Here is a 21,438-nt window from a genome sequence, read left to right on the forward strand (position 1 = left end):
TTACCTGAATTTTCATTCCATAAAAAGGTAAACATGAATGTTGTTAAGAAAAAGAAAACCTTTTTGGTTGCATCAAAAAGAAAAAATAACTAATGTTTTGTCTTGTGCGAATTCTCAGTAAAAAAAAAAAAAACATTACGTTAATGTTCTTAAAGTGGAAACAAACCTTTTCATTACATTCAAAAGATAAAAAAATGACTAATATTTCGTCTTCGGGAATTGTCGTTACAAAAAAAAAAAAAACAGTACTTGAGTGTTGTTAAGCAAAATAAGACCCTATTCCATAAACCGCTGTGTAAATAAAACTGAACAAAAAAGTGATTTTATAAATTTTACTTTATTTCGAATAAAGTTTGGTACACGGATGGCGAAACGATAGTGCATACACCAAACTTGGCGCATTGAACGGTTACAATTAGACTCGTGGCGTCCGATTTTTTTACTGATCAGTCTAGAATTCATGGAGCAAGTACCCTAGACCAATGGGACACAAGGATGATGATTATCAAAGCCGTATTTAGCATGTCAGCCCTCCAATCAGCTTGAAACGTTTTAGACAAAGTAAGAGTGAAGATGAGACTTTCAGAAGCAATACACATGAACCTCACCTACCTTCTACGCTCATTAGTATTGATATGAGAGCATAAAAAACCAATAAGACCTTAATCAAGAAATTTCATATCGTTGAAGATTAACAACAAGAAGGCTGGTAGGCTTTAGATTTCTATTTTTTTTTGGGGGGGGGGGTTACTCTGCCATAAAGAGACTTGAAAACTAAATCATACAGCTTTCTCCTCTTCAGGGTCAAGGGATTAAATACTAGCGATGTTTAGTATACCTTTTTATTCGTTTCCAATACAGTTAACAATAGTAAAATTTGCTTCCAAATGAATGGTCTACAACGAATATGAATAATAGTGCAATGCAATGGCGTAGTTCGTCAGTTATAATTGGTCGACATGGTGCTGATTGGGGCTACTAATAATCATTAGTTAAGTATTTATGTGGCAATCAGTCGGTGATGGAGATTTATTCAAATGGTTTTCTTCATCAATGAAATCTAAAGTAATTAATTTCTGTTTTGTTTCGAGGCAAAGTAACGCAGCCTTTGCTTGTAAATGGTGCAATTTTACAAATACGAATTGTGTTAAGTTTTGGTGGAAAGAGATAAAGCATATGCTTTAGAGATGGTGCATTTAACTATTGAACTAGCCTTGACAACGGATAAATACATCTTTACTATCAAGCGAAAAGAGATGATTAAATGTTGATGATGCACAAATAAAAAACAAAAATTTTATATTAAAAAAAAAAAAAACATTCTCGAAAACACTTTTACATCATTCATAAAAATAACACTGAATACAAGAATCGGTGACAGGTCTTCTATTTTTCAGCCCAATACCAAATATCAACCGTATTAACTATAACTAAATAATTAAAACAAAAACAAAAAAAAATAAGATCTTTGAAATAGTGCGTTTTGGTTTTAGCTCATTTGACCGTTTATTATTCAAAAATATAGGGATGTAGTTTAACACACCTATTAGATGCTTTATTTTGAGGTTAAACCCCTTCTGTTATAAGCCTTCTAGATCACAACTAGACGACAAATGGTTCTTTTGCAGAAGTCTTAGCACTCAAAAGTGTTGGAAATCACAATAGTTGCCAAACAGGCAAGTTTGATAAGGCAAAACTTACACCGCATTATACTGGCCCGTTTCTTTTCTGCATTTTTTTGTGAGAGGACCAGACTCACACACATCTTCTCGTAAGAGGAAAAATAATTGGAATAGAAAATATTACTAAGAAAGAGAAATAAACTTTTAAAATCAGTTTATAGTTACCTTCAAAAATAATTTTTCCAACAAGAAATTATTACTACTAAACTATTTTCAAATAGATTCGCGCAGAGTTTTTTTTTAAGAGTCTTTTTATTCAAAACAATCTGTTTTATTTTGTATTTTAAACTAACACAATTTTTATACGTATTAAAAGGAGCAGTGTTGACAAATCATCTTTATTAGTATTACCAGTTAATCCTAGGTAATTATCAAGAGGTGGAATATCCACCATTTGTAAAATATCCATTTAAATCTTTCAGTTTCGGATTTATATGTTGCAATTTCAGACTTAGATTCAGGCCCAAGAGACCACATATCCCTCATAAATGTTGGTTAGCAGGAGACGTTGATGACAGTTGCTTTCTAAGTTTTGCACGGCGATTACAGAACCATACCTATAAATAAAATAAATGGCAGTAAAAAAAATACAAAAAAGTAAAATAATTTAAAATAGAATTAAATAAAATAATTAGAAAACAAAATAATAAAAAAAGAAAATAAAGAAAATAAAACAAATTGATAAATTTCAGTATAAATGAACTGTAAGCGAAGGGCGCCTCTCGTCTGTACTAAATGATATTAAAAAAAGAAGTGGAAAGATAATATAGGTACAAAATAATCTTATATTCATGTTATTTTAAATCTATAGCAATTACTAAGTTTACAATTTGGTCTTCAAACCCTAAAAATGAATTAAAAACGCCGTTAAGAAGGTGTTCGATCTACAAGATAATTAAACTATCAACTTTAGCATGTTCTGGAAAGTAAACTTTAAGTCCCATGTAAAAAAGTAAGAAAAAGAAGCTTCATATTTTCCATTGGAGGAGGGGGGGGGGACAAATAAAAATAAATTCAAAAAATTGCTTATTTGAAAACAAATTTTCAGTTTTATTGCTCTTTGAAATATCAAATGCTATCACGTCCCAACAAAGTACTATTTTCCCCCATTTTGAATGAAAAATGACTATTTTGCCAAAAGAGAAAAATATTATCAAGAAAAAACTGACTTTAAGCATTATTGGAGCAACTGTATTCATTTAAGACTTATTAACAACATTTCATAATGAACACCGATGCCATAACCAGAGGGACGGGATTTGACCCCCCCCCCCAACCCGCAGTATTTCCCTGACTCCTAAAAACGTAAAAAAATACATACAAACAAATTTGTCTTAAAGTTTGTTTTTGTACCCCCCCCCTCCGAACAAAATCCTGGATACGGCCTGATAGACAGCAATTTTAAAAGGTGACGATGACAATGGCACCAATTAGGTGTGAGGTGTGAGGAAGTGTGAGATGCGAAAGCTCTTCTATATTTAGAAAAAAAATATATAAAAAGAAAGGAGCATTCCCTTCCTTGAAAAAACGAAAGAAAATATACCTAAGACATACCTTTCATTTTATCTACGTTAAAAAAAAAATCCCCCAAAAAACTCTTGCCCTGCTCCCAACATTTTCGTGCATTGTTGCCACTGGATAATCATAATGGGAAAAGGAATGCTGGAAACTTAAACTTTAGCCCAAAACTGTTCAAGCAGTTCTTTCATATCTAACAAGGAGAAAGATCGAATTGGACTGTAACGTTCCTTAACTGAAGTAATGTACTGAAATCCAGCATTTAGAACGAAGGTAGGCCTATTAGTCCCTCTTATTACGAAAAATTGAGAGTATGAAATGGAAGAGTCCTGTGTACTCAATGTACCAGTATGCATACCTACACAAAAGGTAAATATGTTATGCAAGCCAATTCTTAAAATTGGAAGTAACAATTTTTCCTTGAGAAATTGTAAGAAAATTAAGATTTTACACTGTTAACGACAACCAGAAAACATTTCTAGACTTCTTCCTACGAAATTTAAAGAAACAAAATTACCACTGATAATGATGAACAATGGGACCAGGGACGTACGCAGGAGGGGGGGGGGCTCCGGGCCCGCCCCCCCCCCGCGAAATCTCACTATTTTTTTCATTTTCCCATAATTTTCTGATTTTTCTCACAGAATAATGGGTTTGGAGGATTTGCCCCCCCCCCAAAAAAACAACAAATTCCTGCGTACGTGCCTGAATGGGACTTGTGTGTATTATTCATTTATTAGTTCCATTTAATGGATGCATTTCACTGAGATTAGACAAGAACAATGTGTAAATAAAAAATATAATCAAAAGCAAACGACGACATTAAAACTCAATCTTTAAAGAGATTAACTTGTGAAAGAGAGGTGCTGCCACCCTAGTATTGATACTGTTCCCTCTATTATAGCTCTAATGTCACTTGTGCTTTACTGAAAACATTAAACATCTTCAATAACGCGTATTTACTTAATGTTGACAAAATGAATTCCACTTATGATACTGTTTTGGAAGAACTCTTGGTGGATCTTCGTGTATCTTTAGATCTCTTGGCGGAGGTTTCTGACTAACACCCTCTTTTACGTGGTAATTTCCGTTCAGCCTTTATTTATTGACTTCCCTCAAAATCAAGGAGTATATAAGATACATGATTGAAATGCAATAATACTTTAACAAATGAAACAAAGAACCGATTTACATTAGACTTACAAACATAACTAAATAAAAAACGAAAAAATATATATCAAACATTACTTAATTCTGGAAAAAGTGAAAAATTACCACGATTCGAGAAGCATATGAAATTTTATTGATAAGAGAAATATCTTCATGCGAAAGTTGGAAAAAAATTTCTGAATTAATGGTGCTTTTATTAAAAAATAACTTTATATAAAAATATAGTTGCACATAGTTTTGCAAACTTGTTTTATTTCTCCTGTTTCGAAAAAATTATAGAAACCTAAAGAAAGGCATAAAAGGTGTTTACAAAATTTTTTATGTTCCTTTAAATCTTTAATTTTTTTTTTTTTAATGTCCAATCGGGAGTCAAGGAAAATACTACAACTTGAATAATGGCCATTTTCGTTGAAAATTTTCGCCTGATTTGAGCTACTGAACTAAACTTATAAAACTAACTTGCACCCTTTCTTCAGTGAGTTGGATCCTATGTGCCAATTCTTCCCTTTCAGAACAACTAGGATACCGGGTTCGTTCAAAGGCGCGTTCTAATTCATCTATTTGATGTGTAGTGAAAGTAGTTCTGCATCTCCTTTTCAGAAACATATCATTTTGCAAGCTTTTAAAAACAATACCCGATTCGGATTCAACGTCAGATCCTTCTCCACTGCTTTTACCTGAACAGGAAAGAAGCAGATTAGAAAATTACATTAGCTGAAATCAGAAACAAAGGGGCGTAAGCCATGGAACATCCAACAACAGTGAAGTGAATGTTGAAAACAACAGGTCTACATCCAGTAGGATGAAAACGAAAAAGAAAACAATCAAACAAATATTTTACTTGCACTCAACAAGGCGTCCTTGGCTTTGAAAAAGGAACAAAATTTAAACCAAGCAATAAAAAAGATAATCTCTGAAATCAAAAGAACGTTAAAATGAAAAACTGAACCAATGTTATCTACATCCAATCCATGTAGATACAACAGAAGTATAATATACAATGAATGGCCTATACTTGCGCCTACCTGACTAGTTTACAGTTATAATACAAATTTTACTGGTGACTTATTCATAATAATCCAAACCAAATTGACCACTACCTGTAATAAAGCAACGTTCTGTAGTTCTTAACCGGTTTTAAGCCAATTAGTAATTATTCTTGAATTACATTTTGTCCCTTTTTGGGCCACAATTCGTCGCCTGAAAGGGGTTCGGCCCGATCTGTTTTTCCAAAAACCCGAGAAAAACGAGATGAAAATTTTGACATTTGTATCTCAGACCCCGCTATAGCTAGAGCGTTGATTTTTTTCGGACCATATTATCAACTTTTGTTCAGCAAATCAGCAACTTTCGGCAAAACGAACAACGCTTTATGTGATGCAGCAACACCGCTTTAAAGAATATGCAATTCGGCAAAGGAGAATTGCAAAATACTGGCAGTTGGAGACGTCTTACAGCCATGGGCGTAGGCAGCATATTGTCTAGGGGGGCAGTCGATAGTGTGATGGAGGGCTTTTTATCAACTGCTTTTTCAACCATCTGCTTTTTTAGCCTTATCTAATGTAAATTTGAAAGTCCAGGGGAGGCAGCTGCCCCCCGCCCCGCCCCCCTCCCTACGCCCATGCTTAAAGCAAAGTCAATTAGATCATGCGAAAGATATTTTTTTTTTTAAGATAGAGTTTGTAACTCAGATTCGACCAAAAATTGTCATTTTCGGCAAAACCGCTTTCAGGCGACGAATTGTTGTTTTTCATCATGAAATGGTAAAGGAAAAACACTTCGCTATGGCACAACCTTTTCGCTGCTTAGAAGCTTCCATTCAAATGAAGCCTTTTTCTATACTCGAGAACCATTGATTTGATATTATAGCCCGATGAAAAATAAAGTAAATTAAATAAATAAACATGGACCCATGAACACATTTAGAATTTCTTGAAAAAAAAAATGCAAAATTTCACATTTAGACTGAGGTTCGAAATATATGTAGCAGGGTTTTCTGATACACTGAATGCGATGATATTATCTTCATCAAGATCATTCTTGACAGGGATGTTTTTCTCCTTTAAAAAAAAATATTCCCCTTTTTGGGGATGTTTTGCCCCCCTTTTAAATAATCGGGCAAATTTTCAGTTTTGTAAGTTTTATGAGTAACTTTAAACTTCATGAATTTTTGATATTTGAAATCGCGCAAAGAGCAGATTCTTTCATATACACATTGTTATCAAAACTCCTTTTCTTAGATTTTTGATTACTATTAGAACAGGTCACTCTTAACTTACAGTTTATTGCCACGAGCTATTTCACCAAAATATATATATTAATGATTAATTCTGATTTGGATATAGGTTTTATAATCTGAAACATGTGTAGAAAAATCAACTTAAAATAGCAACAGCCACTTGAGTTATAATTAGGTGATTATTACAATATAATCACAAGAATGACTTGAGAATCGTGACTACTCTTTGGTTAAGACCAATATAATGCATTACTTAACTTTACTAAAGTAGAATCTGTTTACCTAATTCAGTCTCCATCACAACGGATGGACTATTGTCACTTCTATTATCATTTGACCTCGAATATGAATCTGACAAGCCATAATGACTGGTCCTAGGCTTTTGTTCACATGAATTGCGTCTTTGGTAAATATTACTTCTATAGTTGATATCATTTACCTACAAATTGAAAGATTAAGACATTAGAACTATTGTTGGAATAATTAATCAGAATTACGAGTTTGATTTTCTTTTAGAACCGGAATTTACACCGATCAGTCCTATCTAATTATCTAACTGAAGTCTTGGTTATTTTCTTTCCGCATATTCATAAAATGCAATCACAATCGTAATTAATTTCTTACTTGATTCCCGTAATTCACCACTGGGTTGACACTCCCCACGGAATATCCCTTTTTCACTATATAACTGCCACCAGCCTAGAATCGATATTCCAGGACGAAGGCCCAGTTTTCTGCCCATTTAGTGATTTCAAATGAGAACTGTCTGACACCTGCCCCTAATCCGGGCCTTGAGAACTCTTTTCACCAGAACCTAAAGAAAGAAGCATACTTCACATTTAATTATTTTGGAATCTTGTTTACAAATGCATCATATCCAAATTCAAGTTCTTTAATATTCAATAAACAAAATTTTCAAAATAGTACACATTCAGATATAAAAAAAGTTCCAAAACTGTCAGTAGCAGAATTCAACAGAACTCCAAAAGCTATCGACACTTTTAGCAGCACAAGTTGTGTTTTGACAGCTTTTCTTTGAGCAAAAAGTATTTTTATATATAAAAATGATATTTTCAGACAAAATCTGCCAACAAGTTTCACTAGGCCATGAAAACTACCAAGGAGCATTGCTACTATGCTACCCCAATTTTTACGCGACGGGCCACGGCAAGGTGACTTCGTGTGGATTATAAACACAACAATTAATAAATAACACTATCTTCAATCAGGGGAGTAAAAAATATGGTCCTTCAACTCTTCACATGCAAATAAAACATAACACCCAATAAGTTTGAAACAGTAAGAAAATAAAAAATAAACAAAATGATGATCCTCCACCCCCGAATTCAATTTAAATTTTTATCTACTGATTTAATTAAACTAATTTTATAATTAACTAGGGATTTATCTAAATCTACAAAACTACTTAATTTGCCCCAATTATATATAATGCTATGCTGTGGTGAAAAAAAGGATCTTTCAGATTTTATTAAAGGCTGTGGAACTCCAGAACAGCGACGGGTCAAGAAGTAACACCTTCATCGACTTACTGATTTCGATTTCTTAGATATTACATTACAAGGTCATTAATGGGGCCTATTCCATAGTTATCTAATTTAGCTTGCAATATTTTATGAGAGGTCACATTGAATGCCTTTTAATGTCACTAAAAACCGTAACAGGAATATCACCTTTTTCGAAGGCGTCATGAACAAAGTGAGTCATGGCCATAATAGCATGCTCGGTACGGTGAGACCACTGTATATAAATAATAGATAGTAGGATCTTTCCCTATCTCAACCATTATAAAAACCCTGACCGAGATGCAAGTGCTCCAGAGAACATTTAAACAACTATAAACATAAGCGACATTCGATTTTTTCACGGGTAGATAAGTCTAATTTCTTTTGAACGCGAAAACTGGCTTCATCGTTGTAACATTAAATTTTAAAGAATCTAATTTTATATTAATTTAAATATTTTAGAAATTGTGCCGTAAAAGGTCTAAGATTATACAGACTCAGCAGTAAGAAATTCATTTTATTTATTTTCTGGTTAAACAAACTGGAAGAATATTCCATAACAGAAGCTTTTCTAGCGTAAAGCCCCGTAAAATTTTGGATCTGCCATTAAAACGTGTGATGTCCTTCAATTTTCTGAAAACTCACTAAGAGTTTTACGAAAACTCTTCTTAACAGACGTTTGGTATTTTCTTGGATAGGGCTATTGTGGCAACTTTTACCACAGCAACCAATAATTAGAAACCAAGTCCTAAAATTGGTCCCAATCAGGAACCCTTATTGCTATCTAAATTCACAAAGTGCAAAGATTTTCAAACAGAGGTGTTCATTCTTTACAGTTCAGGAAAGGTCTGAGGCTCAGACTCTGAGAATTTCATACAAGAACATTCATACACAACGAAACTAGGTCTTATCTTGGCCAAAACAGGTTATTAGTCTTTTTCAAGTCACAAATGAACTACAATCTGGGCAAATAAATATCACGACGTGAAAATAACAAATAGAAAAGAAAAATGATAAAACATCACAGCTATTCCACCCGTTATTAGAAGAAAAACAAAGATCCTATATCAAATTTTGGATGCTATTGCTATGGCCCAAAAAAGAGCAAAAACGAGGAAAATGAAATGAAAATTAAAGGAAATTAAAATTAAAAGGAAAATAAAATAAAATGGAAATCAAAGGGTACATTTTTCCTTACTAATAAAAAAAAAAAACAATAAGAAAATGTTTTGACGCTCCATGGCGCAATATTACTATCTAAAACCACACACTATTGTGAAACCTAATAGTTAATCTGTGCTTAAACTGTTAGGTTACCCTTTTGTGGTAAAACATTTTGCGGCAAATTTCGAATACTCCCTCCACTTCATGGATCCCTCTCCACTACGAAATTCCGGCTATTTCCCTGCTGTAGTATTGATTAGAAGTTAGCTCTAGAAATGTCCTTGTTTTCACAAATTTAATCAACCCCCTCCCCCTTTTTAGAAATCCTACATAAGCCAATCAGTTAAGTCATACCTGTTAGATGGGACAGTTGAAAACCACTTCGCCAGCTCAGCACGTTTCTTTCTGCTTTCGCAATTACGAATAATAGAAATTCGCACCATTTTTCAGTGACTGACAAATATATACTGACCTGACCCGCTAATGTCAGAGTTAATGGGAGGAGCTGTTTGTATGCACTGAGAATGAGGTGCCAAAAATCATCAGCTTTGATCTTACTCTTATATTATCAACATACGGGGGGTGAGACTTACAGAGCCCAAATTGCATCGGAATAAAAAATATGGTTTTCATTAGAAAGCTGACTATACGGTTATATATGCACTTTCAAACAACTTTCCAAATGCAGACAGGATAGAAAACGGCCGAAAGTTAATTGGCTCCTTCGGGTGTCCTCCTTTATACAAAGGGATAATTCTTGCAAACTTGAAAAAAGAAAATCTTCCGGTTTTAAAACAGAAGCTGAATACAGGGGATAGAGGGTTTACAATATTTGGTGCTATACATTGGATAGGATTAGAAGGTGACCCGTCAGTCCCTTCCAAAGATCCATTCCTTAAAAGATTCACAGTAAATAACATTTCAACTGGGGTTATAGGAGTAAGAAAAATGGAGCAATTATGAGAGTGGCTAATATAAGATTGAAAGTCCTCTCTAGTTCAGTTTCCCAGATGAAAGGCCAAATCGGTTCCAACGGTTGACGCGGTTATCTGAGCATTGATAAGGTCAAAAAGAAAATATTAAAAGGTGTCATTGCTATATCTGGCACCAACTAAGCTTTGATCAGAACCTTCTTCTTCAGCATCTACCATTATTATTCCCCATGATTTGCTCCAGACCATTCCAGAAAGCTTTAGTTTTGGATTGGCTCTATTCTCAAAGAGGTATTTCAGCCGACAAATGATCTTTGCATCGTCTGATTTTTATATCAATTGTATTGTTTAAGTTCAGTGAATCCCATACTATTTACAAAATTAAAACTCTTGCTAAGTTGGGAAGCCAATAATAACTGAAAATATTTGCTCAAATTTAGCTCTCAGCTGAAATTTATAAAGGGTAGCAACCTACTGGGTAGTTATGACGCTAATGGACTCCAGGTTAAGAATTCGAGAGGCACTTTCGACAAACAGTTAGATGTGAAACTGGAGGGTTTAGAATTTTACAATGTAGAAGCTTGATGTTAGAATTATAAGAAGAAACTCAGCCGAGTAGCGGAAAATTTCCCAGTGAGAAGTTAGAAATACGGCCAGGAATATAAGCGAATAAACTCTAAACTTGGTAGAAAAAATAATGGCTTTGCACAAGACGTTTTTGAGTGACAGATCATATAAGAATAAGAAGAAAGTAAGGGAAATAGAGAAAACATCGCAGCGTAAATCAAGGAGACATCAAATGAAGGTAATGGATAAAATTTCTAAGGATCTGTAAGATTTAACAAGACGACATAATAGTAAGGCATTGTGTTGGCGTACTATGAAATTGAGTGAAAGAAGCCAAAATGGACCTGTCCCACTAAAATTTAAGAATGGTTCTCAATTTACAAGAATGAAACGTTAGAAAGACATGAACGGAACATTTTGAGAATGTGTTAAACCGTGACAAAGTCGTTGGAAATGATGCACAAAAGATTGAAAAATTTTACGACAATTTGGAAGTGAATGAAGATTCGTTTTGCAAGAAGGAATTAGACAGTAATGAAAGCATTAAAGCTCAATAAGACGTCAGGTATCAATAGTGCGTTAAACGAATTTTTATAAGATTGTGGTAGGCAAATTAGAGATTAATTACTGAAGATTGCGAATTTGATTTTTGAGAAACGAGAAGTAATTTTAACTAGTAATTTTATAAACTTTGATTAAACAAGTTTATAAGTAAAGTGAAAAAGACAAAAAGCGGTAAATACAGAGGCTTGTGTATCATTTCAAACTTGATGATAATTAGTAGACTAAGACATGCTATGGATGAAATTTAAGAGAACAGTAAGAGAATACAACAAAGAATGTAAGAGAATATGTAATAGCATGGGAAGGTAACATTTTTCCAGACTTGAGTATGCAAATAATTTGAGTGTCCTATACATCTTATAGTGAAATTTAAGCCAAATAATTGAATTTTCATAGTTTTTAAAAGTTCGGGAAGCAAGAATAGGCTTGAAATTTAACGCTAAAACAGAGATTAGATGAGGGTAAAGAGGTGATGTTAAATAAAAATTTAATTGACCAAATGGATAGCTTTCCTTACTTGGGTAGTGTTACTAGTAAAAACGTTGGATGTACTGAAGATATAAAATAAAGAGTAGCCAAGGCAGAAGTGTTTTCACAGTTGAAAAAAGTTTGGAAAAATAGGAATACAAGTCTCAAATATTAGGATATTGGAGACCATGGTAATGACTTTTGTCAAGTGTTGTTCTTAGATGTAAGCGATTCGAATGGCTGAAGAAAACTTGTTAAATATTTTGCAGAAGAGCTGGCTAAGTAATGTATTAAGTAGCATATCATAGACAGCGCAATTGCGCTGCCTAAGTAAAGAACGGTTTGGCGCAATGTATTATATTTTTTTTCCTTTAGACCAGGGCACTTCATATCAAAGGAGCTGTCGTGAAAATTTCGAAAAGGCCTCATTCGATTGGAAATTTGAGTGGCTTATGCCCTTTTTAATAGTCGAAAGTGATTGGAAGGCAACTAACACCCCTTCCACGCCCAACATTTCCCCAAACACATCCAATCAAATTTTTGAGATAGCCATTTTGTTCAGCGTAGTTGATTTCTAGATAGAAATTATGTTTTTGAGGAGGACACTCCCATACAGCCCTCAGGGCAAGGTTGTAAGTTATGCCCTGGGGGCATATAAGGTTTTATAGAAAGCGTTGACGTAGAAACTTCGAAAAAGGCTCATTCGATTGGAAATTCAAAGGGCAAGGGCTAGCTCAAAACCCCTATGGCTTCCCAAGGCCAGAATATAATTTGCACTTTACTGAAAAAAAAAATACAAATGAAAATGCATTGTCAGTTTAATATACATACACTGATATTTAGTAATCAAAATGTTAATATTATTTGATTTTTTAAAGTTATGAAAGTGAAAACATTTAAATTTTGTCAGTGAAGTACAAGCTATGTCCCAGCCTTGAAGTGACACAGGAATTTTGAGTCCTACGCATTTGACCTTCTTCTTGTTTTCAATTGGAATTAGCTATTAATTGTAATTTCTGTTCGTTTTGGATGTCATTTATGCATCGAAACTCATGTCTGGTAGTTTGATACTTGGTTGATTATTTGATTTTATTTTTGCTCATTTTTGGTTTAGTGGAATTCTTTACTTTTCTCTGAAAAACTTATTTTGTGGAAAAAGTTTTTTTTAATTAATATAATGGTAGTGACCGTATATAAAACGACAAACTGCAATGAAAGCGTGTTTCGATCCCGTTTTCTAGGGCTTTAATGGAAGAAAGATTAAGATGGCAAGACCAATAAAAGATTGCCAAAGACTCTAGTTTTGACCATCCATTTGGTGCTAACCAAGAGCAGATCGTCTCCGAATGGTAAGATTACTTACTACTACTAACAACTCACTGCAGCACCAAGCCACCTGAGGCTAACATAGCAAAACAAGTTCCTCCTCCATCCGAATCTATTCAAAGTCTCCATCTTATACCCTCCCAAGAATTCCAAATTTCCCTTGAATCTTTCCTTGCGACCTCTTGCCAACTAATTGGAGGACGGCCTTTTTTCGTTTGGCCGAAATGGATGATCTTTGGCAACCTGTCATCTTTCATCCGTAGAACATGTAGCCATCTCAACCTTTCTCTCGTTACAGATTTAGAAAGTGAATAGAAAAATATTTTTCGGACAGCAGCCTTTTTTTCGACCCAAAGATGGTTCAAAAGAGGTTTTGCCACTCAAACATCGTAGGTACAGAAATGTTACATTTCATTCAATATACGATCACTCAGGGATAATTTGAATAGCCCAATGGTTTTAAATTATAAATCTCAACAAGACAGAATTTATTGTTTATATTGTATTAAAATAGTTTTGACCAATTCTACCAACAGTATTTCTGTTACTATCATTGCTAACCTTATCAGTAGACTACCCCAAGCGGCGGTGGCAACCCTAAAATGACCCTTAATATTGCTATTACCCCTTTCATTACATCTACTGTGACCATAGTTGTGATAGTACTCCTACAATGTCTATTGGGTACTATTCTATTAGCTGTAAAACACGCGAGGAGTGAAGTTTGGTTAAGGCTAATGAAATAAAACAAGATAGGATAAAATAAATAGGTAACTCAGGAATGACTGAATGTATCGATTTGAACTTTCGGGAAATAATGAGGAAGATGATCAATTGAATCATCTGATCAATTGAATGATCAGTTTAATGGAATGACCAAAAATGTAATAGTTGCTGGTTACTGCTGCTATTATTACAACTACTACTACCACTACTGCTTCTGTAGCAAGTACTACCAAGGCTGAGGATATCGAAGTGAAAATTCGAAGGAAAGTTGAACTAAATCAAAACATACTATGCACATACAAATTGTCAAAAGGGCGTATCAGTAATATCTTTGGAACCCTTTGATGTATCAAGCTGAAATTTCCAGGGCATCATGAGAGGGATATTCAATTAACCAAGACATCATGTGCATACTACTACTGCTATTAATACTGTTGCTACTGCTACTATAAAACACTATTACTGCTACTACTGATCCTACTACTACCATTAATACTATGATACTGTTACTATTAAGGCTAAAGCTATAAATGGAAAAATTTGAACTAAATTACAATACACTATGTGCGTGCAGATTATCAAAAAGGCATATCTCAGGATTAGATTAAGGTATTAAGTTGGAACTTTAAGGAAAGGCTTAAATGAAAAGATCAATTAACCAAGAGGCAATCTGTGTACGCAAAAAATGATACGACTACCAATCCGATAGCTGGTAGAACTAGTACTCCTACCAATATGAAAGTGCAACTTTCAGGGAATATTGAGGGGGAAGTTGAACTGAATAACAGCATGTCGTCTGCCTGTAATTTGTCCAAAGGGCATATCATCAAAATCTCAGGAATAGTTTGGAACGTGAAGTTGAAAATTACAGGGCTTGTTGTGGAGGATGTTGAAATAACTAAAGGGCAATATTTGCAATCTACTACTGCTGCTGCCACTTCTATTAATACTGCTTCTACTACTACTACAACTAAAGCTAAGAATACAACCACTAATTCTACTGATACTACTACGACGGATACTAAAACTAAAGGTATTAAGGCAAAATTTTGGGAAATGTTGAATTAAATCAAAACAGACTATGCACATAAAGGATTTCAAGAGGACGTACCAGCAATGCCTAAGGAGCTGTTGTGGTTTTCAGTGGAAACTTTCAGTGTATGTTGAGGAGGATGTTGAAAAAAAGGTGCTATGTACATACTATGTATTCATTTATTGGCCCACTTTAAAAAACAATGGAGGATAAAATAAAGAAGAAAAATACAAAGAAATAAAACAAAGCAAGAAAAGAAAGATAAATATATCATTGAAAACTAGGAGTATAAACCAGAGTTTGGAGGGTGCAGCAGCCACCTCCAAATCAACTGTGCCAACCGGTGCAAGTTGACTATAGCTTGGATTCTCTACGGCTTCAAGAAGACTGTTCACGAGTGTACTCTAGTATTGTATTTTGTTTATTAGTTTATTAAAGTAGTTTTAGCAAAGACTAGAGTAGTTTTAGAGTAGTTTTATTAGAGTAGTTTTAGCAAAGTAGTTTTAGCAACGAAGATTCAATAATCTTCGTTATGACGATGTTAAAAAAAAAAAAAATCGAAGCAAGAGAAACATTAAGCTCAAAATCAAGATTGTTTTAGTAAAGTGCAAATTATATTCTGGTCTTCAGAAGTAATAGAAGAGTCAGCCCTACTCATCTTAATTTCTGCTCGTTTTGATTTTGACTCGGTTATTTATTGCAATTTCTGTTCGTTTGGGGCTTCATTTAGTTATTTGTGATTTTGTGGTAGTTTTAAGCTTCGAATATTAGTTGACTTTATTTCGGCTAATTTTTTGTTTAATGTAGACGTTTACTTTTCTTTGAAAACTTATTTTGGAATTTTTTTTAATAGTATAAAAAAGGGGGCTGTGAGTGTGTTCGAATGCTACTTATGGAATACTCGTTTAGACAGTTTTGAAAGTTATTAATATGTAAAACTATAAAACTTAAGATGACTCAGCTGTAAACATTTATAGTGAAAATATATGGGAGAAAATTCCAACTTTGTTTATGATAAATAAAATTATTTTATCTCCATAAGCAATAGTTTGAAATTACCTACAATATACAGCTGTGACAAAAACACTGTAATTTCTAGAAAAATTTCGATTGCGAATTTGGATTTACAAATAGCCTACACATAATCTACACAAGGAGCTTAATTGATTTCCACCTTTAGTAATAAACAAAACAAAAGATAATATAAGTTTACAGATAAAATGAGTGTTGAAAATGTTACTGAAAGACGTATTTCTATTTTCTGACAGCGTAATTTCAAGCTGTTTGCACATTTGAGAACAAATTAGAGAAGAAGTGGCGAATGCAGTGGAAGTCCAACTGAGGCTGTGGATAACCCATTAGAGAGCAAAAAAGAAACTGGTTAAGTTCATTTTTCCCTCGTTAGCTTTTCCAACTGTTGATATATTTAAAATCCCCTATCAATTTTTACCAAAATGGCTTTGGAAGTCCCCTGTGGTGCTGGGAAAATTCGCTAATAGGCCCTTTGTCTTTGAGACGGTCAGATGGCGCTGAGGTTTACGAAATGATTTTTAATGTGTCGAATGGCTTTAAGAAATATTCTAAGCACTACTAGTAGGCTATAGCTGGAACGTAACCTAACGTAAGGTATACTAACGTACATACCCAAACATACCTTACGTAGGGTACAGCTGAAAAGTTGAAAACTCGAAGAACCTCAAATATCGACTTTTCTGTCATGCTAAATCGGTATTTCTAATTTATTCACTGCACTTGCCTGGTTAAGAATAGCTATTAAAGTGAGTAAAATTGATTGGTCACATGTACCGCACTTCCAGATGAGACATTTCAATCTTTCATAAAAATTCGCTCATCTGAAAAGCGCTTAAATGGAGATTTCATCTTCTTATTTTAAGCTGTATGCCAGTTTTGTCGTACTAAAACCAATTATAATCCAATCAGTACTAAAGCCAGTCAGTCAGTATCAATAGTCATCAAAACATAGGGAATGAAATACATATCCGATCATGGCCCATGGAGTGGTGCAGTAACTGGAGCCCATGGGTAACAGTCGCAGGACAATACATACAACTATATATCATGGATGACATATTTGCATGCTTTTGTACCATGTTTGCATATGCGCTGGGATTATTCTAAGTTATTAACTGTAAGTTCAACGTCTAATTAGAGGATTTCTAAAATGTAAAAAGTGATAATCTAACTCTGTATCCACATTTTTTTTATTTTACTTGTATGATTTGATTTCTTGTATTTTACTTGATTATATACTATTTACTCCAGTTAAAGAATATCTGTGGAAAATTGTATGTACCAAGAAAACGTTGGATAATTCTTTTTACATACAAAAAGCAATTTATATAAGAAAAATGCAAAATATATATATAAGATATGACATTTCGGAATAGATAATATCAAGTTCTATGGGTAATTGAAGTTATTTGATTTCTAAAAAATTTACCTTCCAAGCTAGGACATTTTGCTAAGACAAAATTTAAAGAATTCGCAAAATCAAAAATTTTAAAAAGAAGAAGTCACAGAAGAAAATTTATGTCCACAAAACTAATGTAAACTCCATTTTTTGGAATATCAATACTTTGAAAAAAAAAACAAAACGAAAAAACAATCTTTCCAGAAAAAAAAGTTACCTCTAGAATCTCAAACAAATTTGATGTGACAATAAGATATTACAAATTATTTCTATGAGCACAAAGCAATTTCTATTCATTTTGGAACAAATTTGATGTGCTATAACAAAATTTAAAATAATTTCTAATAGCAGAACGCAGTTTGAAATATAAGAGAAATCATGCCATCTTATATACTTCCCATAATATTTTTCGTTTAAAATATAAGAAACATCAAACTAAAAGTTCGAGGAAGCAACCACAAAAAATCACTATTTTAGGCTCTAAAGCTAGTGTTACAAATTGTGGAAAATTGTTAAATGAGGACTTCAAGATCGAAAAAGCTATAGGACCAATTTTATTTAGGAAAACTAATATTAGCTCCAGTTCATGGAATATCAACCCCTAACTATCGGTGTACAAAAAAAAAATTCTACCTTTTCTAGGCAAAAAATTTACACCTGGGATGTCAAGGAAATCTGTGTGCAATGACAACCTTAGAAATCATTTCTTAGTGTACGATTCTTTCTCAGAAATAGAAAACTGAATGTCTTCTTACTTACTTTTCATGCTATTAAATTTCCAAAATAATGAAAAAATCTAACAAAATCAAACAAAAACAGAATTTCTGTTTTGAAATCTGGATTTTCAGTTTAGGCCTACTTCCACAAAATTTTTTTGAGAGATACAGAAGTTTTGCTTAAGTTGTCGAACAGATAACATGAAGTTCTATCAGCATTCAAAGGTATCTTATTTATAAGAAGTTTAGCTTTAGAGTCAAGATATTTTATTTACATAAAATGTAGGGAATTTTCAGAATTAAAACTAAAAAAAAGAAGCAATTCTATTCCAGGAAAAACAGCTTTGGTTCTGAGAAGATCTGTCGATCCGTATTGCAAAAATAAACTCTAACTTATCTGGAAAAAATTATGTCAAGGAAATTCATGCACAATGGTAACTTAAGAAATTATTTTTTAGTGTACGGTTCATTTTTAAATATAGAAGAGTGCATGTCTTCTTGCATACTTTTTAAAGCATTAAACACCTAAAATATAATAAACATCAAAATCGAAAATTTTTAAATAAAAAAAAAAATCACATCTTCTGTTTTTTGAAATTAGGCTTTACAGTATTGTTTCCCCAACATATATGAGAGGTACAGAAATTTTACTGAGGTTTCTAAAGAGATAATATACAGTTCTTTCAGTATTTAAAGTAACTTGATTTCCAAAAATCTTACCATTGAAGCTAAGACATTTTACTTAAAAAAAAGTAGGAAATCACTTTGGAAGAAAAACATCTGCCTTGTCTAGAAAAAAATATTGTTATTAACATGTCAAAAAAATTTAATGTATAATAAAAATTTTGGAAATTCTTTCTAAGTGAACAAACCAATTCCTTATATAAGATAATTCATTCAATCCTGCATACTTTTAAATGAGTTATTCAATTATAATGAAATATAATTCAAATAAAAAAAAAAACAAAAAAAAAACAACCCAATAAGTCAGAAGTTGGCCAAAAAGATTAATTTTTCTAGGATTATTTCCGAGAAATCTAGAAGACATACAACACTTTGTTTAACTACTTTCAGAAAGATAATTTAAAGTTCAATAGAAGTAGGAAATATAATTGGTCTAAACAAGTTTAATTTTCCAGCTAGGATAGTTTTTCTTGACACCAAGTACAACATGAGGAAAAAAGCTTTTTTTCTGGAGAAGTACTGAAAATTTTACAAACTTTAATGGAACTTTTCTACCCCATTTCACAATTCGCATACCCAGTAAAACTTTTGAACTTGTATTTCTTACCGCTTTAGAGCTACCGACCACTAATCACAAGAAAAGAAACAGCTGTAGAAATAGTAGTTGTTGCTCTGCAAAAGAATAAAATGATTAAATTCTTTATCATTCAAGGTCTGCCATGACAAATGGCCAGATAAAGAGCTGTATAAAGCAGGCATCACCCAAATCAGAGCTCCCTTCATTTTATTTGATACAATGTGATAAAAATCGCCAAAAAAGAGCTGTATAAAATAGCCAGCTATGTGATAAAAATACCCAGATAAAGAGCTGTATAAAACAGGCATCACCCAAATCAGAGCTCCCTTCATTTTATTTGATAAAATGTGATAAAAATAGCCAGAAAAAGAGCTGTATAAAAATAGCCAGCTGTGTGATAAAAATAGACGGACAAAGAGCTTTATAAAGCAGGCATCACCCAAATCAGAGCTACCTTCATTTTATTTGATCTTCTCAGTTTTTGACTCAAAAAGATTTTTCTTTATTGGTATCTACACCTTGTCTTAAGAAAAGAAAAAATTTAAACCTGTAGTAACATCTTTTAAAATCTGCCACAACAACAAAACGGGATTGTAGAAACAAACACAATTAGGTTAAGTTAGTATCACCCTTTTGCCTGTTATGTAAAATTTACACATTTGTTATTAACTGAAATATATGTTGAGTTAAATTCAAAAGGCATACGGAGTGCTTATATCTTTGAATGTTTCTTGCGATCATCATATTTGCATAAAGTTATATTCTTCTTTTGTTGTGCCTAAAATGTTACCTTTTTCTCCATTTTGGTCTCTGTTAATGGATAAAAACAAATGCATACTCCAGTTTGGTTTTTACTGCTTCTTAAAGTTTGTTATATTTGCCCCCATGGGAAGCAATTATGTGATAAGTGAACCATATTATATTTCCGATCTTTTTTTGGCTATACAGAAAAGAATTCAGAAGTTTAAGAATAGCCTAGTAAAGAAAATGTCCTTAGAAAATAATTTACGCCTTTAGATATTGCCTTCAGATACACACACACACACACACGACATATATATATATATATATATATATATATATATATATATATATATATATATATATATATATATATATATATATATATATATATATATATTATTTGCATTATAAATTTGTCTATGTTGTTAAAATGTTCATGTTGTTGAAAAGTTTACTCAACACAATCGTATTGAGATTTGAAATTCTCTCTTAATTTCTTTACTGCCAGCCTTTCTAAAGATAGAAGAAACTATGTTTTGTTATTTGTTATCTTCTGAATTTGTAAGTTTGTTAGATATATATAACTCAAGAAACACAAAAATTGCAGCTACTCACAAGTGGTTCTTTTGCTATGAGATCTTTTTGTTGAGCTAGTGAGAGACTTGGAACCATCTCAATAGGATTAATGGATGGAGTGCCATTATTGTCAAAAGCAAAAGCCACATCCTGAGACAGATCGTGCATTATTGCCCTATTTTCAAAGTCATTGTCAATCCTATTTCTTTTCACACACGGTTTTGAAACTTCAGCTGTTTGAGAGGGGTGACTAGAATTGGCAACATGTGGAAACGATTTCCTATCTTCAGCAAGTCCTGTAACTTTCAGCATTTCCGCTAATTTTAGAACAGAATTAAAGTTCACTTGTGAAACTGTCACTTCTCCAAGGTACATAAACTCCACTAATGCTTGTAAGTCACAAAATTCTACATCTTTCAAAATGATAATGGGTAGAGAGTGTGAATTGTTAATGAGCAACTTCTCAAAGTATGAGCTGCATGCACACAAAACAAGTCTATGACATTTTATAATCTGGTTATCACAAGACAGAGTGACATCTGTAAAATGTTCATTATTCAAAAGTGTAGCAAACCTTCCTTTATAAACATCAGTGTATTTATCCCATTTCAGACGAAGTTCTTTCTGCTCCATTGAAGAGTGTATTTAGGATAGGCCAAACACTAAAAATAAAATAACAATTAGCTGAAACTGATATCAGTATAAATGAAATCAAAAATGAAGCAAAAATTTCTGCTTTCATGAAGGGTAATTCAAGTAGTTTATAATTTTTTTTTAGATTTTGTAAACCACATATGA

At 33.0% G+C, this 21,438-nt stretch overlaps 1 protein-coding gene across 1 annotated transcript in view; it reads right to left on the reverse strand.

Annotated features, from left to right (window-relative positions):
• Positions 1-964: 964 nt before the first annotated feature.
• Positions 965-21,438, reverse strand: part of LOC148955733 (uncharacterized) — a 51,888-nt gene continuing 31,414 nt past the window's right edge. Inside the window, exons 2-5 of the mRNA XM_089108327.1 lie at positions 20,680-21,302; positions 6,892-7,048; positions 4,830-5,047; positions 965-2,239 (exon numbers count right to left, since the gene is read on the reverse strand). Of these exons, the coding sequence (XP_088964453.1) occupies positions 2,165-2,239; positions 4,830-5,047; positions 6,892-7,048; positions 20,680-21,273 (1,044 nt within the window). The 5' untranslated portion in view covers positions 21,274-21,302 and the 3' untranslated portion in view covers positions 965-2,164. The remainder of the gene's footprint in view (positions 2,240-4,829; positions 5,048-6,891; positions 7,049-20,679; positions 21,303-21,438) is intronic.

This window comes from Artemia sp. Qi Xiang Cuo, chromosome 2 (genome assembly GCF_049724085.1).
Source record: "Artemia sp. Qi Xiang Cuo chromosome 2, ASM4972408v1, whole genome shotgun sequence".
NCBI classification, from domain to species: Eukaryota; Metazoa; Arthropoda; class Branchiopoda; order Anostraca; family Artemiidae; genus Artemia; species Artemia sp. Qi Xiang Cuo.